This window comes from Neoarius graeffei, chromosome 13 (assembly GCF_027579695.1).
Source record: "Neoarius graeffei isolate fNeoGra1 chromosome 13, fNeoGra1.pri, whole genome shotgun sequence".
NCBI classification, from domain to species: Eukaryota; Metazoa; Chordata; class Actinopteri; order Siluriformes; family Ariidae; genus Neoarius; species Neoarius graeffei.
Window position 1 is genome coordinate 64,009,027 of NC_083581.1, and position 19,677 is coordinate 64,028,703.

Sequence of the window (19,677 nt, forward strand, 5' to 3'; positions counted from 1 at the left end):
CGAGACCACAAGCGGGAAACACAACAGCCTCAGTCGGAAAAAAAAAAAAAAACAGCCTCGGTCGGCATGACACTTCACCTTAGCCGCCACTTTATTAGGAACACTTGTGTCTGGGCATGTACGCACCCATTTCCAATTAGTTGGTCAGTTATTAGCATGTTAGCAGGCTAACAGTTAATATGTTCACCATTACAGATCAACTTCAACTTAGTGGCCATTTTATTAGGAACACTTCTGTTTGTACACACAAACTACAAACACTTCTTGTGAACACGGAACTGATAACTTTGTTTATACTCTTGAACAGTGTTGCCAGATTGGGCGGTTTCCTGCTCAATTGGGACTTTTCAAGTGTATTTTGGCAGGTTTTGAACGTATTTTGGGCTGGAAAATGTCAGCAGTATCTGGCAACCCTGCTCTTGAATAGCTCTTCTTCATGACGACAACCGGAAGTGTACCAACACGATGGGGCGTGTAGCGCCACCTGTGGCTTGGGTGCACAATGTACCTCACAATAGCTCGATTTCCTTGTGTGCATGTAGGATTGGATTTCTCTGGCACCCCTGCTGGGACCCTTAGCTCGATTACCGACAGCAGCTCGATTTGCATGTGCATGTAAACGTACTGAGTGTACCATTAGAACACTGGAGTGATACGGTAGTTGCTAGAAATGGGCCTCTATACACCTATGGAGATATTGCACCAAAAACCAGACATTTGCAGCTAGAATAGTCATTTACCACATTAGCAATGTATAGAGTGTATTTCTGATTAGTTTAAAGTGATCTTCATTGAAAAGAACAGTGCTTTTCTTTCAAAAATAAGGACATTTCAAAGTGACCCCAAACTTTTGAACGGTAGTGTATTTCGTGGAATAACTGTTAAGTGTATAGTTATTTCTCCTCAAAGTATCCACCTCGAGATCTTCCCTTACTTTTGTACTGAGTATAGATAAATGTCAGCACATTCCACACGAGAATAGACCATTATGGTAGGGTAGGTAATTTTCTTAGATGCATTTTTGCTATATTTCTTGAAATTCTCTTTGCATCCTGACAGCGGTGAATAAATCAAATGCTCTGACAGCAAAAAGAAAAAAAAAATCCATCATCCGTGGCAGACTCAGGCCTGTAAAAAGCCAGTTCAGGCATTTCTTTCAGTCTGAATGACATGCCTGGAAGGCTTACCTGCCTGTCTACCTACCTGTCCATCTGCGCCCACACTGCCACTGCACTCGTGCATGCCCAGTGTCTTTCACAAGGGTAGGCAGAAATATTATTGCAGACATATTGCTAAAGCTAGTGACCTAGTGGACAGCAGTGAATACTAACAGTAGCCATATTGGTTGTTTATGTTGATTATGATAATGTTAGGTGTTTTATTACATGTGAATGAGATATGAGGTAAACAATAAATGCACTATGCTTCCGCCCCCCCAACACACACTCGTGGAATAGTCCTCCAGCAGTAATCAGGCCGTGTGCATTCATGTGCTCTGGAGGAGTGGCTTTGGAGGGAGCGGGGTGGGAGTTGTCACTTCAGTACTTTGAAAATCGAGCATACTCTTGCAGTTTTCTCCAAAATTACCTATACTGCTTTAATTCTTATTTTTTTCACTTCCTTTTTATTGATCATTTTGCACACTAGGAGCCACTGCTAACTTTCCCCAGACACTGTTTGACATTTTGACATTTCACAGTATTAATTTAATTTAACTTGCGGTGGTGTAGTGGTTAGCACTGTCTCCTTACAGCAAGAAGGTCCGGGTTCGAGCCCAGTGGCCGACGAGGGCCTTTCTGTGTGGAGTTTGCGTGTTCTCCTCGTGTCTTTGTGGGTTTCCTCCGGGTGCTCCGGTTTCCCCCACAGTCCAAAGACATGCAGGTTAGGTTAACTGGTGACTCTAAATTGACCGTAGGTGTGAATGTGAGTGTGAATGGTTGTCTGTGTCTATGTGTCAGCCCTGTGATGACCTGGCGACTTGTCCAGGGTGTACCCCGCCTTTCGCCCGTAGTCAGCTGGAATAGGCTCCAGCTTGCCTACGACCCTGCACAGGATAAGCGGTTGTGGATAATGGATGGATGGATAATTTAACTTGCGTGTGCTGGACTCCGATAGTACTACAATGGGCTGTAGGTATTATTTTTAACAAAGATATTTTTTAAATTTAGTCATTTTATTCACAAAGGATGAAGTAAAAGTTGTAGAGTAAGAGTTTTAAAACTGAAGTGTGATTTTAATATATATTTTTTTATTTTTAATTTTTTTTACAATTGTGGTGACTGAGCGGAAAGTGTAACAGTTTGCATTATGATAATATTGCAACTCGATATCCTATTTGTTATCTTACTCTGTTGTATTTCCTTTTAAAAAAGAATAATAGTTAAAGACACACCCCAGTGCATTTGAATTCATGAATCTGATTGGTCAGAAGGTGTGCATTATTTTGTATAACAGCATAACTGGGACAGTAATTCAGGATATAACATGAATGATAGGTTTATACTAATGCGCTCATTTTCATATAGTAACAGCTTGCAGAAAAGGACTCCTACAGCCTCCATTCCACATGATCTAAGACTAATAATAAATGGGCTTTAAAGAATATATTTAATAAAGAAAAACTGATCATTGATGTAAAGTTTTTGTTAGGAGACATTTACCCGTTATAAAAGGCATCTCTGGTGTCAGTGCTTTGTAACAGTCATGGTGCTTTGCAGAGTTTCCTAGCATGGAAAAATCTTCATGACAGAAGTTTAGGCTTTTTTTTTTTTTTTAAATAAAAAGAGAGATGGACTGGAGGGATGTGACTGTTGTTACCACATAAGTCATAACATATAGTACAGAACTAACTTGTTATTCAGATGTTCTACAACATTAAATCTAACTTTAAGCTTTGAAATGTATGCAGCGTGACCTTCATTAATAAATTAAACATTGTAATCATGGACAAATCGCAGAAATGTACACTTCTTGAGAGTCTATCTGATGCACGCGCCAAGGCGTTCAGGTGTGACACTCTTGCACGAAATTAGTACAAAAATGAATGTAGATATAAATATTTTATGCCAGATTATTATGGCATGTTACAAAAAATAAAGAAAAAATCTGAGTCCTCATCTCTAATTTCCAAGTCCTAATGCAGTTAATGCACGAGTCCGAGTCATCAGTGCTCAAGTCCATGTCAAGTCACAAGTCCTGAAAATTAGGGCACAAGTCAGACTCGAGTCCGAGTCCTGGACTTGAGTACTACAAGCCTGACGTGACTGCATATCACCACAACCATCCATTTATTCCATTTGTATCCATTTGTTTTACATATGAGCTAGCATGCATGGCTAATGAAAGGAATGGACTACAATAAATGGCCAAAAGTGATGTTTTGTTATCTAAACGTTTGACCTTTTTTTTTTTTTTTTTTTCTCTAATTTGGAATTGAAACTGGGAAATGATGATAAGAATGGGACTTGTTAAGCGGAATCGGAATAGATAAAATTCCAGCTTGGAGCAATATATTGTGCATCGATAAATCGCAGTACAAATTTATAACTATTTTAATCATGGAAATAATACATTAACCACAATTTTTATTAGGCTCTGTTATCTCTTAGTTTTCCTAGGTGTAATTGTATTGTTTAGACAGCTGAGGGTACAATAACATACAACACACCGAGTGCACATGACTTCACTGTAGGCAGAAGTAAAACATCTCTAATGGCGTGAAAATGCACAAAAAGCAGATCTAAAATGAGAGCACTGAGGTGTGATTGTACAAATAGATTCAACAAGAAATTTGAGCTATCTTTATACAGACTGTATAAAAGAGAAGCAAATGGAGGTAGTTTTATGTTTACTCTGACTATAGCCTTCAGGAATGCTTATTAAGAAAAGGCCGGCTTGTTATTGCCTTCTTTCATTTTTTATCCCCCGCCACGAAGTGCACAAGAAGATATAAGAATGGAGTCCATCTGTTTGTTTCACTCCGGACAAGTTTTCTCAGAAACTACATAAGCTACGTCAATGAAACTTTGCGTGTTCGTATTACTATTCCTGATCTAAGTTCAGTTCGAAAATCATTTACGAGAAATTATTATTTTCAGAGTCATGGCACTTGATTTATGTTATTGGACTTTGTACAAGTGGACCCAATCTGGACAAGTTTTCTCAGAAACTACATCAGTGACACTTTGCGTGCTCATACTACTGAAAAAAGCTGGGTGGCATTTTATGAAGGTGTCATAGCACGCATGACATCATAAGTCAGTATTAAAGTAACGGGCTTATAAGGGCGTAAGTGTTGAGGTCTTCATAAAATGCTCGTGGTGGGGGATAGTGATGACCATGTCTTGTTAATAAAAGGAATATTTTAGTGAATAGGTTACTATATTTTACTCCAACCTTTAGAAATGTTTATAAATTTTGTATTTATAAAAGTATTTTCATTTAACAAAAGGAATATATAAATTGATAAAGAACAGGAAAATAAATGTTGCTTTTTTTTTGTAATAAGATTTTCATTTAATTTTTTTTTTCTAAAAATATCCTGGCAAAATTGAATTGTGAACCCAATATCGCGAATCGAACCGAATCATGAATTGGGTGAATTGTTACATGCCTACTGCTCATTGCAGCAGTATTCCCTAATGGCAGTGACCTCTTTCAGCAGGATAATGCTCCCTGCCACACTGCAGAAATTGTTCAGGAATGGGTTGAGGAGCATGACAAAGAGTTCAATGTGTTGACTTGGTGTCCAAATTCCCCGGATCTCATCCAGTCGAGCATTATGGGATGTGCTGGACAAACAAGTCTGCTCCATAGAGGCCCCACCTTACAACTTGCAGGACTTGGGATCTGGTGCTAACGTCTTAGTTTCAGCTAACACAGCACACCTTCAGAGGTCTTGTAGAGCCCACGTCTCAATGGGTCAGAGCTGTTTTGGCTGCACAAGGGGATCTCTACACTATTAGGCAAGTGGTTTTAATGTTGTGACCGATCAGTGTAGAGTTATTTGTTTGGAACAGACTTACTACGGAGAATTCTCTTAGCCTTCAGTGGTTCAGCATCAAGACACTTTATTCATACAGTTTACTTTGAGTGTGATCTGGAATATGTCTTTGTTAATAATGAGGTTACTTTGGTTTCAAATGGTGATACGAAACCTAACAATGGATTTAAAGTTACGTTATTATTTAAAAAAAGAAAAAAGTATCATCATTGATGTCATGAGATATTTAGTAAGGAGATTGTTTAGCATTTTTGGACGGAGTCTCGGGCGTCAGCGCTTAGTATTGGTAAGAGGTGTTCCTTTAAACTTTCCGACACAGGAAAGTGTTTGGGATGAAGGGCTTTGCATTTTTCAGGTTCTCAGTAACAAGCTGCGTTAAATAGGAAATATAATTTTTGGCAAATTACTGTGGCGTAAGAGTAGTAAAACATCACATCACTCCGTTGTTGATTATTTTCTTACAACAGCACACCTTGTCATATTTTATTCCTTGCATAATGCAAATATAATATGCCTTTATCACTGTATATTTTCTTACTGATGTATCCTATTACAACCCCAATTCCAAAAAAAGTTGGGACACTGTGTAAAACATACATAAGTAAAAACAGAATGTGAAGAGTTGCAAATCATGGAAACCTAGTACAAAGACAACATATCAAATATCGAAGCTGAGAAATTGTATTGTTTTTTGAAAAATATATGCTCATTTTGAATTTGATGTCAGCAACACATTTTAAAAAAGTTGGGACGGGGCAATAAAAGACTGAAAAAGTTGTATAATGCTAAAAAACACAAACTAATTTGGCGAAAGACAAGAGGGAACATCTGGCTTGTTATCAGTGCACAGTTCAAAAGCCAGCATCTGTGGTGGTATGAGGGTGCATTAATGCACATGACGTGGGTAGCTTGTACATCTGGGAAGGCCTCATTAATGCTGAATGATGTATACACGTTTCAGAGCAATATGCTGCCATCCAGATAAAATCTTCTTCAGGGAAGGCCTTCCGTCTTTCAGTAAGACAATGCCAAACCACTTTCTGCACATATTAAAACTGCATGGCTCCATAGTAGGAGAGCCCGGGTGCTAAACTGGCCTGCCTGCAGTCCAGACCTGTCTCCCATTTAAAACCTTTGGTGCATTATGAAGCACAAAATACAACAAAGGAGACCCTGAACTTTTGAGCAGCTGAAATTATATATCAGGCAAGAATGGGACAACATTTCTCTTTCAGAGCTACAGCAATTAGTCTCCTCAGTTCCTAAACGTTTACAGAGTGTTGTTAAAAGTGGAGGCGATGCAACACAGTGATAAACACTAGCCTGGGCCCGCCCATCCTAAGCGTGACGAAACACGAGGGCCTGTTGCGAACTTAGTCTGGCCAGGCAAGCTATCTACAGCTCTTCCAAGCTCCCGAAAAATCGGGAGCCAATCAACTTTGAGCATCTCCAACGGCCCTGGGTAGAGGCGTGTTCAAGGCAGTGACGTAGTAGAACTGCGACCGGAAGCCATAGATTGTTTACAGAATCTATGCTGGAAGCGCTTCATTCACTAGAAACATTATGAACATGGAGCAAGTTCTCATTGAAAACGGAGCAAAGAGCAGCCCTGGAGGTATTTATTGAAAGGAAGGACGTTTTCGCCTTGCTCCCGACCGGCTTCGGTAAGAGTTTAATCTACCAGTTACCCCCGTCGCGTCGCATACGTCAGAGGAAAGAGTGATGTGATTGGTTTAAGCTTCGTCACAGCCTTTTCTGGCTTCGACCAGTAGCAAACTGAGGCATTTCAGGGAGGCGGGTCAACCACGCACTTTGGGAAACGGTTGGGCTTAATATCTTGGCCAGACCAAATGCTCGCAGAGCTTTGAAGTCGCGTTAGCCAGACTAGGTAAACATGCCCCTGTGCCAACTTTTTTGAAATGTGTTGCTGACATCAAATTCAAAATGACCATATATTTTTCAAAACAAAAACAAAATTTCTCAGTTTCAAAATTTGATATGTTGTCTTTGTACTATTTTCAATGAACTATAGGGTTTCCATGATTTGCAAATCTTCACATTCTGTTTATATTTACAGTTTACACAGCATCCCGACTTTTGTGGAATTGGGGTTGTATAAAGATGAATTGTAGTGACACTGCTGTATGTTATTTTTCGCATTCCTCCAGGTGGTTTCACCCCAACATCAGTGGCATCGAGGCAGAGCACCTCCTCCTGACGCGAGGCGTCCACGGCAGCTTCCTGGCTCGACCAAGCAAAAGCAACCCAGGAGACTTCACACTGTCTGTCAGGTGGGCCTCTTTAACACCTCACTGCTGTGTCTTTTATGCTCCTCTCCACTCTGTCCTGCTCCTGAATACACAGAAGATTGAGCATTCATTCCTCAGGCCAGTACAGCTGCTAACTGATCACTTCAGACAAGCTGTTTGTTCCCATCCTTGCAGTTTGGTGGACTTGATGCATACATCTCCGGCTAGACAGTGAGCACATTTGTATGCAGCGTTATCGATCTCTGAGTGAGCGTTGTGGTTTCTTTGAGCACTTTCAAGACTGGTGACGCATTAGTGTGCTCAATGTTTGTACAGAATAGCAAGTTGGCCAGGCTCCACGCCGCACACAAAATCAGGTCATTTATGTTGTGCAGTAAAAAAAACCATAAACCTGATGATTAAAAAAAAAAAAAACTGTCTTAAAATATGATGAGAAGAGAAATAAAAATTACAGTGAAAACATAGAAGAAGAAATGCATACATAGCTTTATTTTTTTTTTTTTATAGTGCTGGTAAGTGAAGTTGTCTCTCTGCAAACATTTTGTCTTTTCTTTCTTTTTCTTTTCAACCCATAGCATATTCAGTAAGTCTTACAGTAAATTAAATGATTAGTGTCATGGGTTTCTCGATTCACGGTTAGTGTGCACTGCTTGGTTTCATCGTTTGTGTTCTAGCTCAGCGTTTCTCAACCTTTTTTCAGTCACGGCACCCTTTAGAAGTATGCAAATTCTCAAGGCAGCCCCATATAAAATATACGCAGTCACGCTGACCATACGCTGACCCCGGCAGCGACGTTGTGACATGGGAAAGGGGGCCGTGAGACAAATTTTGATGATGCATGAGGCGGCGATGATCTGCATTAGTGTAACTATCGTTTTTTGGAATTTTAATTCATTTTATTTATTTCAATGTTAGAATATATAATTTTTTGACGGCACCCCTAACAAAGCCAGACGGCACCCTGGTTGAGAAAGGCTGTTCTAGCTATATAAGCATTTGTATCAACTACAAAACGTCAGTGTTCCTAGATGGCCTTGCTCTTTCACACTGTCCAGGATGTCTGAGAGAAGTGTTTAGGTTTTCAGCTTGTGGTGGCATCGTGTGCTCTTGCAGCTGTTAGTCTGGAGGAGTTCGAGAGAAAGGGAGGGGTTGTGGGGTGTGGGGGTGAGAGACCGGACTGTGTGTTGCGGCTGCTGGCAAGGAATCAACAGTGGTGGTTCATAACAGCTTTAAGGTGAGGGGCTGCTGAACCCTGGACCTGCTGCCTGTGGCTTTGGTGGTGAGGCTTCATGTTACAGCTTGTATGCTTCACAATAGGACCATGTGGTCCAGCCACACCACAGGCTTCTTTTCTGACTTATCCACTCTGATTTTCTAATTAGTGTAGAGAGCGGGGAGATCTTGGGACAGATTTTCAGCTTTTGTAGGTTGTGTGAGATTCTTTGCAGGTAGCGTTGCATTCATATTGCATGACAGAGCGTTTACTTTAGTTTCTCAGCTCGTCGCATATACTGGCTTTTCAAGCCTCACTTTTTGTGTCATTATTTTTTGCCAGGAGACATGAGACGTTGAGGGGGCCTTGGAACAAAAATAAAATACCTACAGTGGTGCTTGAAAGTTTGTGAACCCTTTAGAATTTTCTATATTTCTGCATAAATATGACCTAAAACAACATCAGATTTTCACACAAGTCCTAAAAGTAGATAAAGAGAACCCAGTTAAACAAATGAGACAAAAATATTATACTTGGTCATTTATTTATTGAGGAAAATGATCCAATATTACATATCTGTGAGTGGCAAAAGTATGTGAGCCTTTGCTTTCAGTATCTGGTGTGACCCCCTTGTGCAGCAATAACTGCAACTAAACGTTTGTGGTCACTGTTGATCAGTCCTGCACACCGGCTTGGAGGAATTTTAGCCCATTCCTCCATACAGAACAGCTTCAACTCTGGGATGTTGGTGGGTTTCCTCACATGAACTGCTCGCTTCAGGTCCTTCCACAACATTTCCTTTGGATTAAGGTCAGGACTTTGACTTGGCCATTCCAAAACATTAACTTTATTCTTCTTTAACCATTCTTTGGTAGAATGACTTGTGTGCTTAGGGTCATTGTCTTGCTGCATGACCCACCTTCTCTTGAGATTCAGTTCATGGACAGATGTCCTGACATTTTCCTTTAGAATTCGCTGGTATAATTCAGAATTCATTGTTCCATCAATGATGGCAAGCCGTCCTGGCCCAGATGCAGCAAAACAGGCCCAAACCATGATACTACCACCACCATGTTTCACAGATGGGATAGGGTTCTTATGCTGGAATGCAGTGTTTTCCTTTCTCCAAACATAACGCTTCTCATTTAAACCAAAAAGTTCTATTTTGGTCTCATCCATCCACAAAACATTTTTCCAGTAGCCTTCTGGCTTGTCCACGTGATCTTCAGCAAACTGCAGACGAGCAGCAATGTTCTTTTTGGAGAGCAGTGGCTTTCTCCTTGCAACCCTGCCATGCACACCATTGTTGTTCAGTGTTCTCCTGATGGTGGACTCATGAACATTAACATTAGCCAATGTGAGAGAGGCCTTCAGGTGCTTAGAAGTTACCCTGGGGTCCTTTGTGACCTCGCTGACTATTACACGCCTTGCTCTTGGAGTGATCTTTGTTGGTCGACCACTCCTGGGGAGGGTAACAATGGTCTTGAATTTCCTCCATTTGTACACAATCTGTCTGACTGTGGATTGGTGGAGTCCAAACTCTTTAGAGATGGTTTTGTAACCTTTTCCAGCCTGATGAGCATCAACAAATTTTCTAAGGTCCTCAGAAATCTCCTTTGTTCATGCCATGATACACTTCCACAAACATGTGTTGTGAAGATCAGACTTTGATAGATCCCTGTTCTTTAAATAAAACAGGGTGCCCACTCACACCTGATTGTCATCCCATTGATTGAAAACACCTGACTCTAATTTCACCTTCAAATTAACTGCTAATCCTAGAGCTTCACATACTTTTGCCACTCACAGATATGTAATATTGGATCATTTTCCTCAATAAATAAATGACCAAGTATAATATTTTTGTCTCATTTGTTTAACTGGGTTCTCTTTATCTACTTTTAGGACTTGTGTGAAAATCTGATGATGTTTTAGGTCATATTTATGCAGAAATATAGAAAATTCTAAAGGGTTCACAAACTTTCAAGCACCACTGTAGGCTTGCATGTTTAATTTTAATTTATTATCAAAACGTGTAACATATGAACTGTATGAACACACGATGTTGGTACAGCAATAGAAAAATGTCAGTTTACCCCAAACCTGACTCAACAAAACAGTTCCATTCTGAAGAAGGAATGAAATAAGCGTAATCCTCATGCACGTACACTCCCATATTTTTAACTTATTTTTTTAAACAGTTATATTTGTAAACCACAAGAAAAAACCTGTAACATGATGAACTGTCCCAACTCTCTTCATCTGGCCATTAAAAAAAAAAAAAAATCCTTAATTTTTTTTCTTCCCCAGAGTTTAAAGTGCGTATCATGGGTAAATTCAGGAGCGAGATCAGTGTAATTCTCCTATTTTATATTAAACTTTAGTCAAATATCTGTAACATTCTGCATTCTCTGCAATTTTTTTTTTTTACCTTGCACAATACCAGAAAAATTCAGTTGAAATCAAGGCATTTGAGGCGAATTGGTCCACCTCTGAAAAAACTTGGCATTTGGATTTCCCGGCAAACATTGATTTTCGTGACGTCACGTGCGGGACGCCTCCCTCTGAATCCTATGTCAGCACTGGTTTGTTTATGAGAAAACGACCTGGTGGTTTTCTGCAAATTTCTTCAACGTTATTGCGTAATTATTAAAATGGTTAACAGATGTATCGTAGGAGGGTGTAGTAACACCAATCTTGATAGAATTAGTACTCATCGTTTCCCAAAAGACCGGACAATGAGAGAGAAATGGGAGCGCTTGGTCTACACAGGCTGCGCACTGAAACCGTGCAAAGCTCTCTCAACCTGCTCGCACTTCCGCAGATAACGTCACGAATCTGGCTCCAGACTCCCTTGGGATTTTTCCAGACGTGTTTTGTTATTTTATTTTTTTCTGCTGTAGACAGATGGCCTTGTGCAAAATTACCCTTCTGGATGAGTGTGTAAAGGGACATACTTTCATATAAAAAAACACCCACGAAATTGGTCCAGAATATGCACTTTAATAAATAATACTGTATCTGGTAACTCTAGGCTACATACTTTTAATCCCTAATAAATCCAAAATTCACCAGCGTACTAGCCTAGTAAACTAGACCCACCTGCCTAGCGGCCAAAAATTTTTTTGCCTAACGAGTGGGTCTAGCCTCGGACCATATAAACAAAAACACCCCGGGCATCAAATCGTGCCTGCCAATCACAACGCAAAGTTTTTGTTTGGATTCTTTGGGCGAGCTTTTGCAGGAGTGACGACAAGGCTGCGCGATGCTGGAGAAAGCACAACAGGAAAGATGGCTACGGCTAGTGAACAGTGCACGTTTGACTCCGCTTTGGAATCAGTTTTAGAAGAATTAGACTTGGAGTTTTCGTTGAAACATGAGCAGGAAGAGGCTCTCCGCTCATTCCTTTTCAAGAAGGGCGTTTTCGCTGTTTTGCCGACCGGCTATGGCAAAAGTCTGATCTACCAGCTGGCTCCGCTCGTAGCCAAAAGGATGGGGCTAGTTTGTGCAGTACGAAGAATTAATAAACAGCTTTGAAACATTACTTTTTGATTGTTTCTTATTTTCCCGTTATTTTAAATTTAAGGGAAATTATTTCACCAAACACCACTAAATAAAAACTCTCAAAACCAGTTTAAGCAAACCCTTGAAAAACACTTGAAAAAAATAAGACTGTATTTTAAGTATGTGGTACAGACTCCAAACTTGTGGTCATTATCTCCAAACTTCTTAATATCTAGAACCTGTTTATTAATTAATACGCATTTTGAAAAATTATTTATTTCAAGGCCTCCCCCACTGCTTTCTGTCGCTCTGACTACGTCACAGTCACTGTTGCGCTGATTGGTCAGAGCGTTGGCCTATACGCACAGAGACAGTTTGAAAGACAGCGGTTTGTTCCTCCCACACCCATCGGAAATGTCTACAGATCGAGGCCAGACTAAATATTCACATTTAGTCTGGCTTGCCAGGCTACCAGCGTACATTATACCATAGAATGGAGGTGGAGGCGAAGTAGAAAATACAAGTTTTGGTTGAGAAAAATATTGAACTGCACAAACCTTACTGCAGTGTCCAGCTTTGTGGCTCCAAAGCAAGTTGGTTACTCTGAGGAGCAGCATCTAACTTCTGATGTAATCTAAGAGCTGATTGGTTGAAATTAATTTATAGGAATGCAAACTGTCCCAAGTCTCCCTGCTCTCCCCCATAGGCACAAAGACGCACTAGCATGTATAAGTTCATGAAGCTCTGTTCTGTGATGTCACATGGATGCTGATTGTCTATTTCAGTTATGTAGGAATTGCAACGGTTTTTTTGTAAGACAATCGAGCAATATTGTGTGAACAAGAGTGTGATTATAGATGACTTGCAAGCATGTGATCAAAACGTGCTACGTCATGAACATCTTCCATGATGGTGGATATACAAAGCAACTAGGATGGCAACCACTGAAAGTGTGTCTGTAAACAATACTGAATTTTCTCAGCATTACCACGATTTGAACGGTCGAGCGAAAATTCGATACGAAGAGAAGATAGATATGTGTGGTTTTGACCCATATTATTTAAAAAAAGTCAGACTTTTCTGAAAATAATACACTTCTACTGACCATCAAGTACCCAGATATCTCCTTCTATCTGGTTTGGCTGCCGAAGAATCAAGTCCGACCTTGGATGAAACATAGCCCATTTTCTGAGTGGGTGCCCAGTCTGGATTGTTTCTATCATGTAATTTTATGGCGCTCCTAGAAGCGAAATTGTAATCAGGCCTTTCAATTACATGAAACCTCCAGCGGATAACATCATAGGCGCCCAAATTAAAAAGGCGCCCAGATTAAGGTCAAGCACCCAAAATATACTACCAAAAGTAAAACAAAAACAATGTTGATTAAATAAACTTGGCTGCATAAAACCCAGTGTCTTGACTTTCTTCTTTAAAAACACCAAAATTAGCAAGAATTAGCATGTATTTCTCGTAATTGACCTGAAATCCGCACCATCCCCATGTTGTTGCGGGTTCGTCGCACTAGCCGTAAGCCTCGCGCAGAGCATGAATTCTCCATCAACGATGATCGGCACGCCATGATTTCATGGAGGAGCGAGACTCGCGTACCAATGACCAGAGCGGGATTTCCACATGAGGTAAATCAGGTAAAAAGACTGAATAAAAGAGAGCTATTCAGGACACAACTGTGCGTATTTAAGATACAGCTCGCATCTTAAATACACACGGTTGTGTAAGTGTGGGTGGAATCAGTGACTTGGAGCTTGGTCCTCTTATTGATGATAGTCTTAGACACCGGCCTTTCGTTTAAACTAGGATCTTTTACCCGACCACATGCTGTGAATTGCGCTGCCGATTCTTGTGATGTGACTGAAAAACCTTTTGCGTCGCAGGTCTGCTACAGGTTCGTCTCTTTGATGGCATACAGTGCAGAACTTGTTTTTTCATTCCCAGGCTCCTTTCCTCCAGGCTCTCCTCAGGCCCCGACACATCTCTTAAATACTAACTAACTGTATTCTAATTATTTTTGTCATGTACATCAAGAGGGATTAATGCTGTAGACATTTTGCAATAAAGGTAAAAATAACATTCACAGATTTCTTTATAGGGCGGCACGGTGGTGTAGTGGTTAGCGCTGTCGCCTCACAGCAAGAAGGTCCGGGTTCGAGCCCCGTGGCCGGCGAGGGCTTTTCTGTGCGGAGTTTGCATGTTCTCCCCGTGTCCGCGTGGGTTTCCTCCGGGTGCTCCGGTTTCCCCCACAGTCCAAAGACATGCAGGTTAGGTTAACCGGTGACTCTAAATTGACCGTAGGTGTGAATGTGAGTGTGAATGGTTGTCTGTGTCTATGTGTCAGCCCTGTGATGACCTGGCGACTTGTCCAGGGTGTACCCCACCTTTCGCCCGTAGTCAGTTGGGATAGGCTCCAGCTTGCCTGCGACCCTGTAGAACAGGATAAAGCGGCTAGAGATAATGAGATGAGATGAGATTTCTTTATTTATTCATAACTTTGTAGCTAAAAAAGCAGCAGCAGGTTTAAACACAGAGCACTGGGAAAACAACACTTTGCGCCTGCAGAAAAGCCCAAATTACACTGTATCATGACGGAAAAAGCCCAAATTCAGAAATACAGGGTGCATTATGTAATTGAAAGGCCTGATAATACACGTGTTAAAATTATAACAACGACTGAGTGAACCACAACAAGAGAACGCTCATTTAATAGCGAAATTCTAGCAACACGAAATAAAATTCTTCCATGATATTATTGAGAGAGCTTTTGAATCTCACCTGAGATAAAATGATTACTGCAAACACGAGCTCTGCCGATGTTGTTCAGCCATGCTCGTCTCCTCTCCATACTAAGCCTCAGCGTTTCCCCGCTCTTTTTCCGAATCACGGACGGAATTCTAAAAAATCGGAACATGCTACGGTCAGGAGTACTGTTGTGACCACAACCATATACAGCAGAAAGATAGCTAAAAAAAATGCTTAAAACAGTGGAAAAACAAAGAAAGTTGCGCACGCGTGACTGTTTTGTATGGACTGTCGCTTGACCCCGCATTTGTATATCCACAAACATGGCCGACATCCGGGTTTCTATTTTGCTTTGACATCACTTGCAAGTCAAGGATACTGAATATCGGTTGCAGTTTGGCCGTGGGTACGAGCCGGCAGGGTGAGTGCTGTAGGTCATTACAGATGTGCCGATATTCAGTATGACCGTACAGTTGTGAGTGTGATTATTGCTTTTATTAAACAGTTCTATAAACAAGAAATTAATATTGAGTAGCTGACATTTCATACACAATATGGCCAAATGTTCTGTTTATTTTTGCTCCACAAGCAGAAATGAATCCCTAAGAAGCCAGACTCACTTTATAGCACATTGGCTAGCTAGCTTACATTGATTTGTATAATTACAGAAAATGAATCAACACCTTCTGACCAATCAGCATCGAGCATTCAACAGCATTTTGGTATAAAAGCTTTAATTACGCAGTGTAATTCTCAGGCTGAAATGAGCTGAACATAATCTGGATTGTGAATCTCATCTCATCTCATTATCTGTAGCCGCTTTATCCTGTTCTACAGGGTCGTAGGCAAGCTGGAGCCTATCCCAGCTGACTACGGGCGAAAGGCGGGGTACACCCTGGACAAGTCGCCAGGTCATCACAGGGCTGACACATAGACACAGACAACCATTCACACTCACATTCACACCTACGCTCAATTTAGAGTCAGCAGTTAACCTAACCTGCATGTCTTTGGACTGTGGGGGAAACCGGAGCACCCGGAGGAAACCCACGCGGACATGGGGAGAACATGCAAACTCCACACAGAAAGGCCCTCGCCGGCCACGGGGCTCGAACCCGGACCTTGGATTGTGAATAAGTTGGTAAAACTGAACCAAGCTTAATGGATCATGTTTGAGAAACATTGACTAGTTTTGACATGAACATTAAAACACAAACAGGAAGAAAAAGTGGTGAAATGAAGCGGTTGTTCGCGCCGGTCACTGTGTTCAGTGTCACAGACTGTTATGCAATTGGATCAGTAAGTGCTGAATATTGATTAACGTTCTCTTTTAGAGGTCTAAAAAAAATGTGGGGGAAAAAATGTGGGAAATGATTCCTATGCCTGTATTTTCCACTTTAATCTCAGTCAACTTAAATTAATCTTTACTAAGCCTAATCCCCTGCAAGCATAAACACTCTCTGCTCAGTGATTCTTACCAAATACGCAAGAAGTTGTCGTCAACATAAGGTTACAGTTTACTGCAAATGGTTTCTCATGGTTCCTGGGTGAAAAAGTAAGAAATGTATTTCAATTATTCAACTAAGAGAAAATTCTACTATGCTGTACACTGAATTGTGTATCTCATAAAAAAAAATTGTGAGAGTCCAGAAGAAAAGGTGAAATCAACTGAAAAAATAGTTTGTTTTTTCCTTCAGGTCAGAGTTTTACCCTGACTCTGTCAGTTCTAGTCCTGATTTTATTCTGCAAGAACTGAATATTAGAAGAAGAAAGGGCTACAAAATTCTTTCAGAGGATACAGAAGGGGCTCAAGGCAGTGCTAAAGGGGACAGCAGTGCATCCAACTTATCACATATCACTGCAGATCGCATTCGGGAAAGTATTTGCAAACTTTTGGTAAAAGTATGTCCACCTTTTGGTGAAGTAGTTTAATCTCACTCTGAAAAAATGAGAAAAATCCAACCTTTAATATATGTATGTATGGTATGTGTGTGTGTGTAAGTTAATCAAAAAGAATTTTAATTTTGACAACACGCGTCCAGTCAGCAGGAAAACACTGGGCGTGACGTCATTGGAATGAAATGTCGAAAAATAGGTCACTTAGATCCACAATGTATTTCGTCTGAAATATGCAAGTTTTTCAACTTGAGCAGATAAACTTCATATCTTTAAGCCAACATGTAATTTTCTTTCTGTTATATCGACACATTCGCAAACAAAAAGTACCCAAATTTATCAAAACAATTCAGCGATTTCCTCATGAGTGACGATACTGGAAAAAAATGTTACTCAATGTCCTGGATGTAGTTTGTATGAAATATATATATATATATATATATATATATATATATATATATATATATATATATATAGTGTGTGTGTGTGTGTGTGTGTATACACACCCATGATCTGTCTCGGGTAAATAACAGCCCCCAAAAAATTAAATAAAAAATAATGGTGGATCCTATATTGGGGGTAAAAAAAAAAAAAAAAAGAATAAATTTGATCCTATAAGAAATGGAAAAAAAATTGGAAATGGATTTTTATTCTACAGCAGTAAATGTTTACATATAAAGAGCCTTAATGGTGTTTTTGTTAGATTTGATTTTTTTTTTTATTATTATTATTATATTTGTGATGCAAGTGATTTTGTGTAAAGCTTTGTAAGCTTGTGTAAGTCATTTTTTAATCTGGGTATTTTTCCCTGTAATATTTAAATTCTTCATTTAAAAATTAAAGCTTAGTAGTTTCAAAAACATCAGACGAGCATCAATATCAGTTCATACTCTATGTTTTGGTGTTGGTCTCAGAAAAGAAAAAGTGTGGTATCATACCATTTCTAATATGCAAACTTTTAAAGGCTTTTTTTCTGCAAAATACAGACTTCTAAGAGTTAATATATTAGCATACCCTATTTAAGTGTTTTTGTTACTGACAATAAAGAAACACATATAACCTGACATGATCAACATCATAGTAATTTGCTATTAATTGCATTTTTTTTTTGTATTCATGTAGTCCTGGGGTGCACAAACGTATGTACTGAGTATGACAACTTTAATTAATTTTTAAGATTTATAGTTGGAAATGAGGGTTGTAGTTACTTTGATTTCAAACTCGTGCATACAGTGCTTTCAAATTTGCTTTATGTATTCTTCTTCTTAAAAAGCTAAAGCACCACTGAAAAAAGCTTTCCCATCTTTCTGTCCAGTGTAAAGTCCTCTATAGACAGCCAACAGAATGAACAGCCATGCAGACTGAAAGTTACTTTCTTCCCCGTGAGAGTTGAGAGGGTGATTACAAAGTCATTAGGAAAGTCTTGCCTTAAAAGAGCATTATTAGATAAAGGCCTGGAGGTTTTTTGGGAGCTAAATGGACACAGAAGTATTCCATCAGGGCATTATCTTCTCGTCCATGCCTCTCGCTCGCTCTTATCTCTCTCGCTCTGAGTTTCCTGGGTGGAGACTGCGGCATGCCGTCGGCTCCATTGTTAACAGTTTCGGAGCTCGTACAGAGAGGATGTAGCGAGGAATCCTGTCATACAAACATCTCACAGAAGGTCAGTTTAATGTGTCAGGTGATGTACGGTATCAGTGCCAGGTGATGTGTGCTGTAACTGTTCAGGAAATGACCTTTCAAACCTGTTTGGAGCCCACAATGAAAAAAGAGAGGTAAATACGTCCCTCCTGGTTAAACGTTTCATATGAATTATGTATAAAGACATACAGTTGAAATAAGTTACTTATGGTTAAAGTATGACACTGGAACCCACTCAGTTTCAACACTGCTCCCAAACAAGGGGGAATGAACATTGCCCTATTGCTGGTATGGATTTTTTTTTTCCCTCCCCACCCCTGACTTACATAATACGTTATTACCTCGGCTGTCTGAACATACAGCCATATAGATAGATATACATATAGATTTTAAACCGCACATATAAATATAAACTTCTTCGACATCTAATACATTGCTTTATGGTGACTATACAGGACAGTGTAGAGCCGACTGTGATCCGTGTGTGTACAGTATGTGGGACTTTTATGCATTCAGGAAGGAAATAGTTAAACACAGACATGTAGAGTGACTCACTAGCATTGTTGTGTTCCTCTGCTCCCATTTCTGCCAAGCCTGGCTCTGGCAGTAAAATCAATGTCGAATGCATGTAGCTCTAAAGATAAAATGAATGAGTAGACAGCCTTGAATAAGAGGCTGGAGCATAGCAGTGTTATTTTGTCCATATTCAATCTGGCCTAAAGGATGATGTTGTTGTTTTCGTCATCGTTCCAAATCTGCGCCATTCGTTACACTTACTTTATTTTTACACATTCATCTTCCCCGCAGTAAATACCACTGCACTGTCACTTTTACACTGACCTAAAGGGTGTGTGTGTCTGTGTATGGTTTTATTCTATCCACATTCACTGGATATAAGCAATTGTGCGCTCTGATTAGCTTCTCTACTACTAGGATATCAGCTCATATACCATGTGTAGAGAAAAACAAAATGGCGGCGCGTGTTGCTGAACCAACCGAGGACGAAATAAAAACTCGAAAACAAAACCCCAAAAATACAAACAAGCAACAAAATATGGAATGAAAGTGGTAAGAACATTATTTTCATTTTTCAATAATTATTATTATTATTATTATTATTGCATTTTTCACAAATTGCTCCTGTCATTTCGCCAGATTGTTTACATTCTAAGCGGAAATTATTTTGTCGGATGTTTTGTATAAAGTTTTTATTTATCAAATTTGCAAAAAAATAAAAATGCTCTGTTTCTCAAAATCCAGTGAATGTGGATAGAATAAAACAGTTATTCCAGTCAATCTCGTCATACATGGCTTATAGCCGACTCAGCGCTACACGTCTGGTCAGCTATCAGCTCATGTACGACTCGATTTCGTGGAATAACTATTAATTTTTTTTC

The 19,677-nt window shown here is 39.9% G+C and overlaps 1 protein-coding gene across 2 annotated transcripts in view; it reads left to right on the plus strand.

Annotated features, from left to right (window-relative positions):
- Window positions 1–19,677, plus strand: part of ptpn11b (protein tyrosine phosphatase non-receptor type 11b) — a 74,245-nt gene that overhangs the window by 26,058 nt on the left and 28,510 nt on the right. For both annotated transcript variants that reach the window (XM_060938312.1, XM_060938313.1), the window contains exon 2: window positions 7,171–7,293. In XM_060938312.1, coding sequence (XP_060794295.1) covers window positions 7,171–7,293 — 123 coding nt within the window. The remainder of the gene's footprint in view (window positions 1–7,170; window positions 7,294–19,677) is intronic.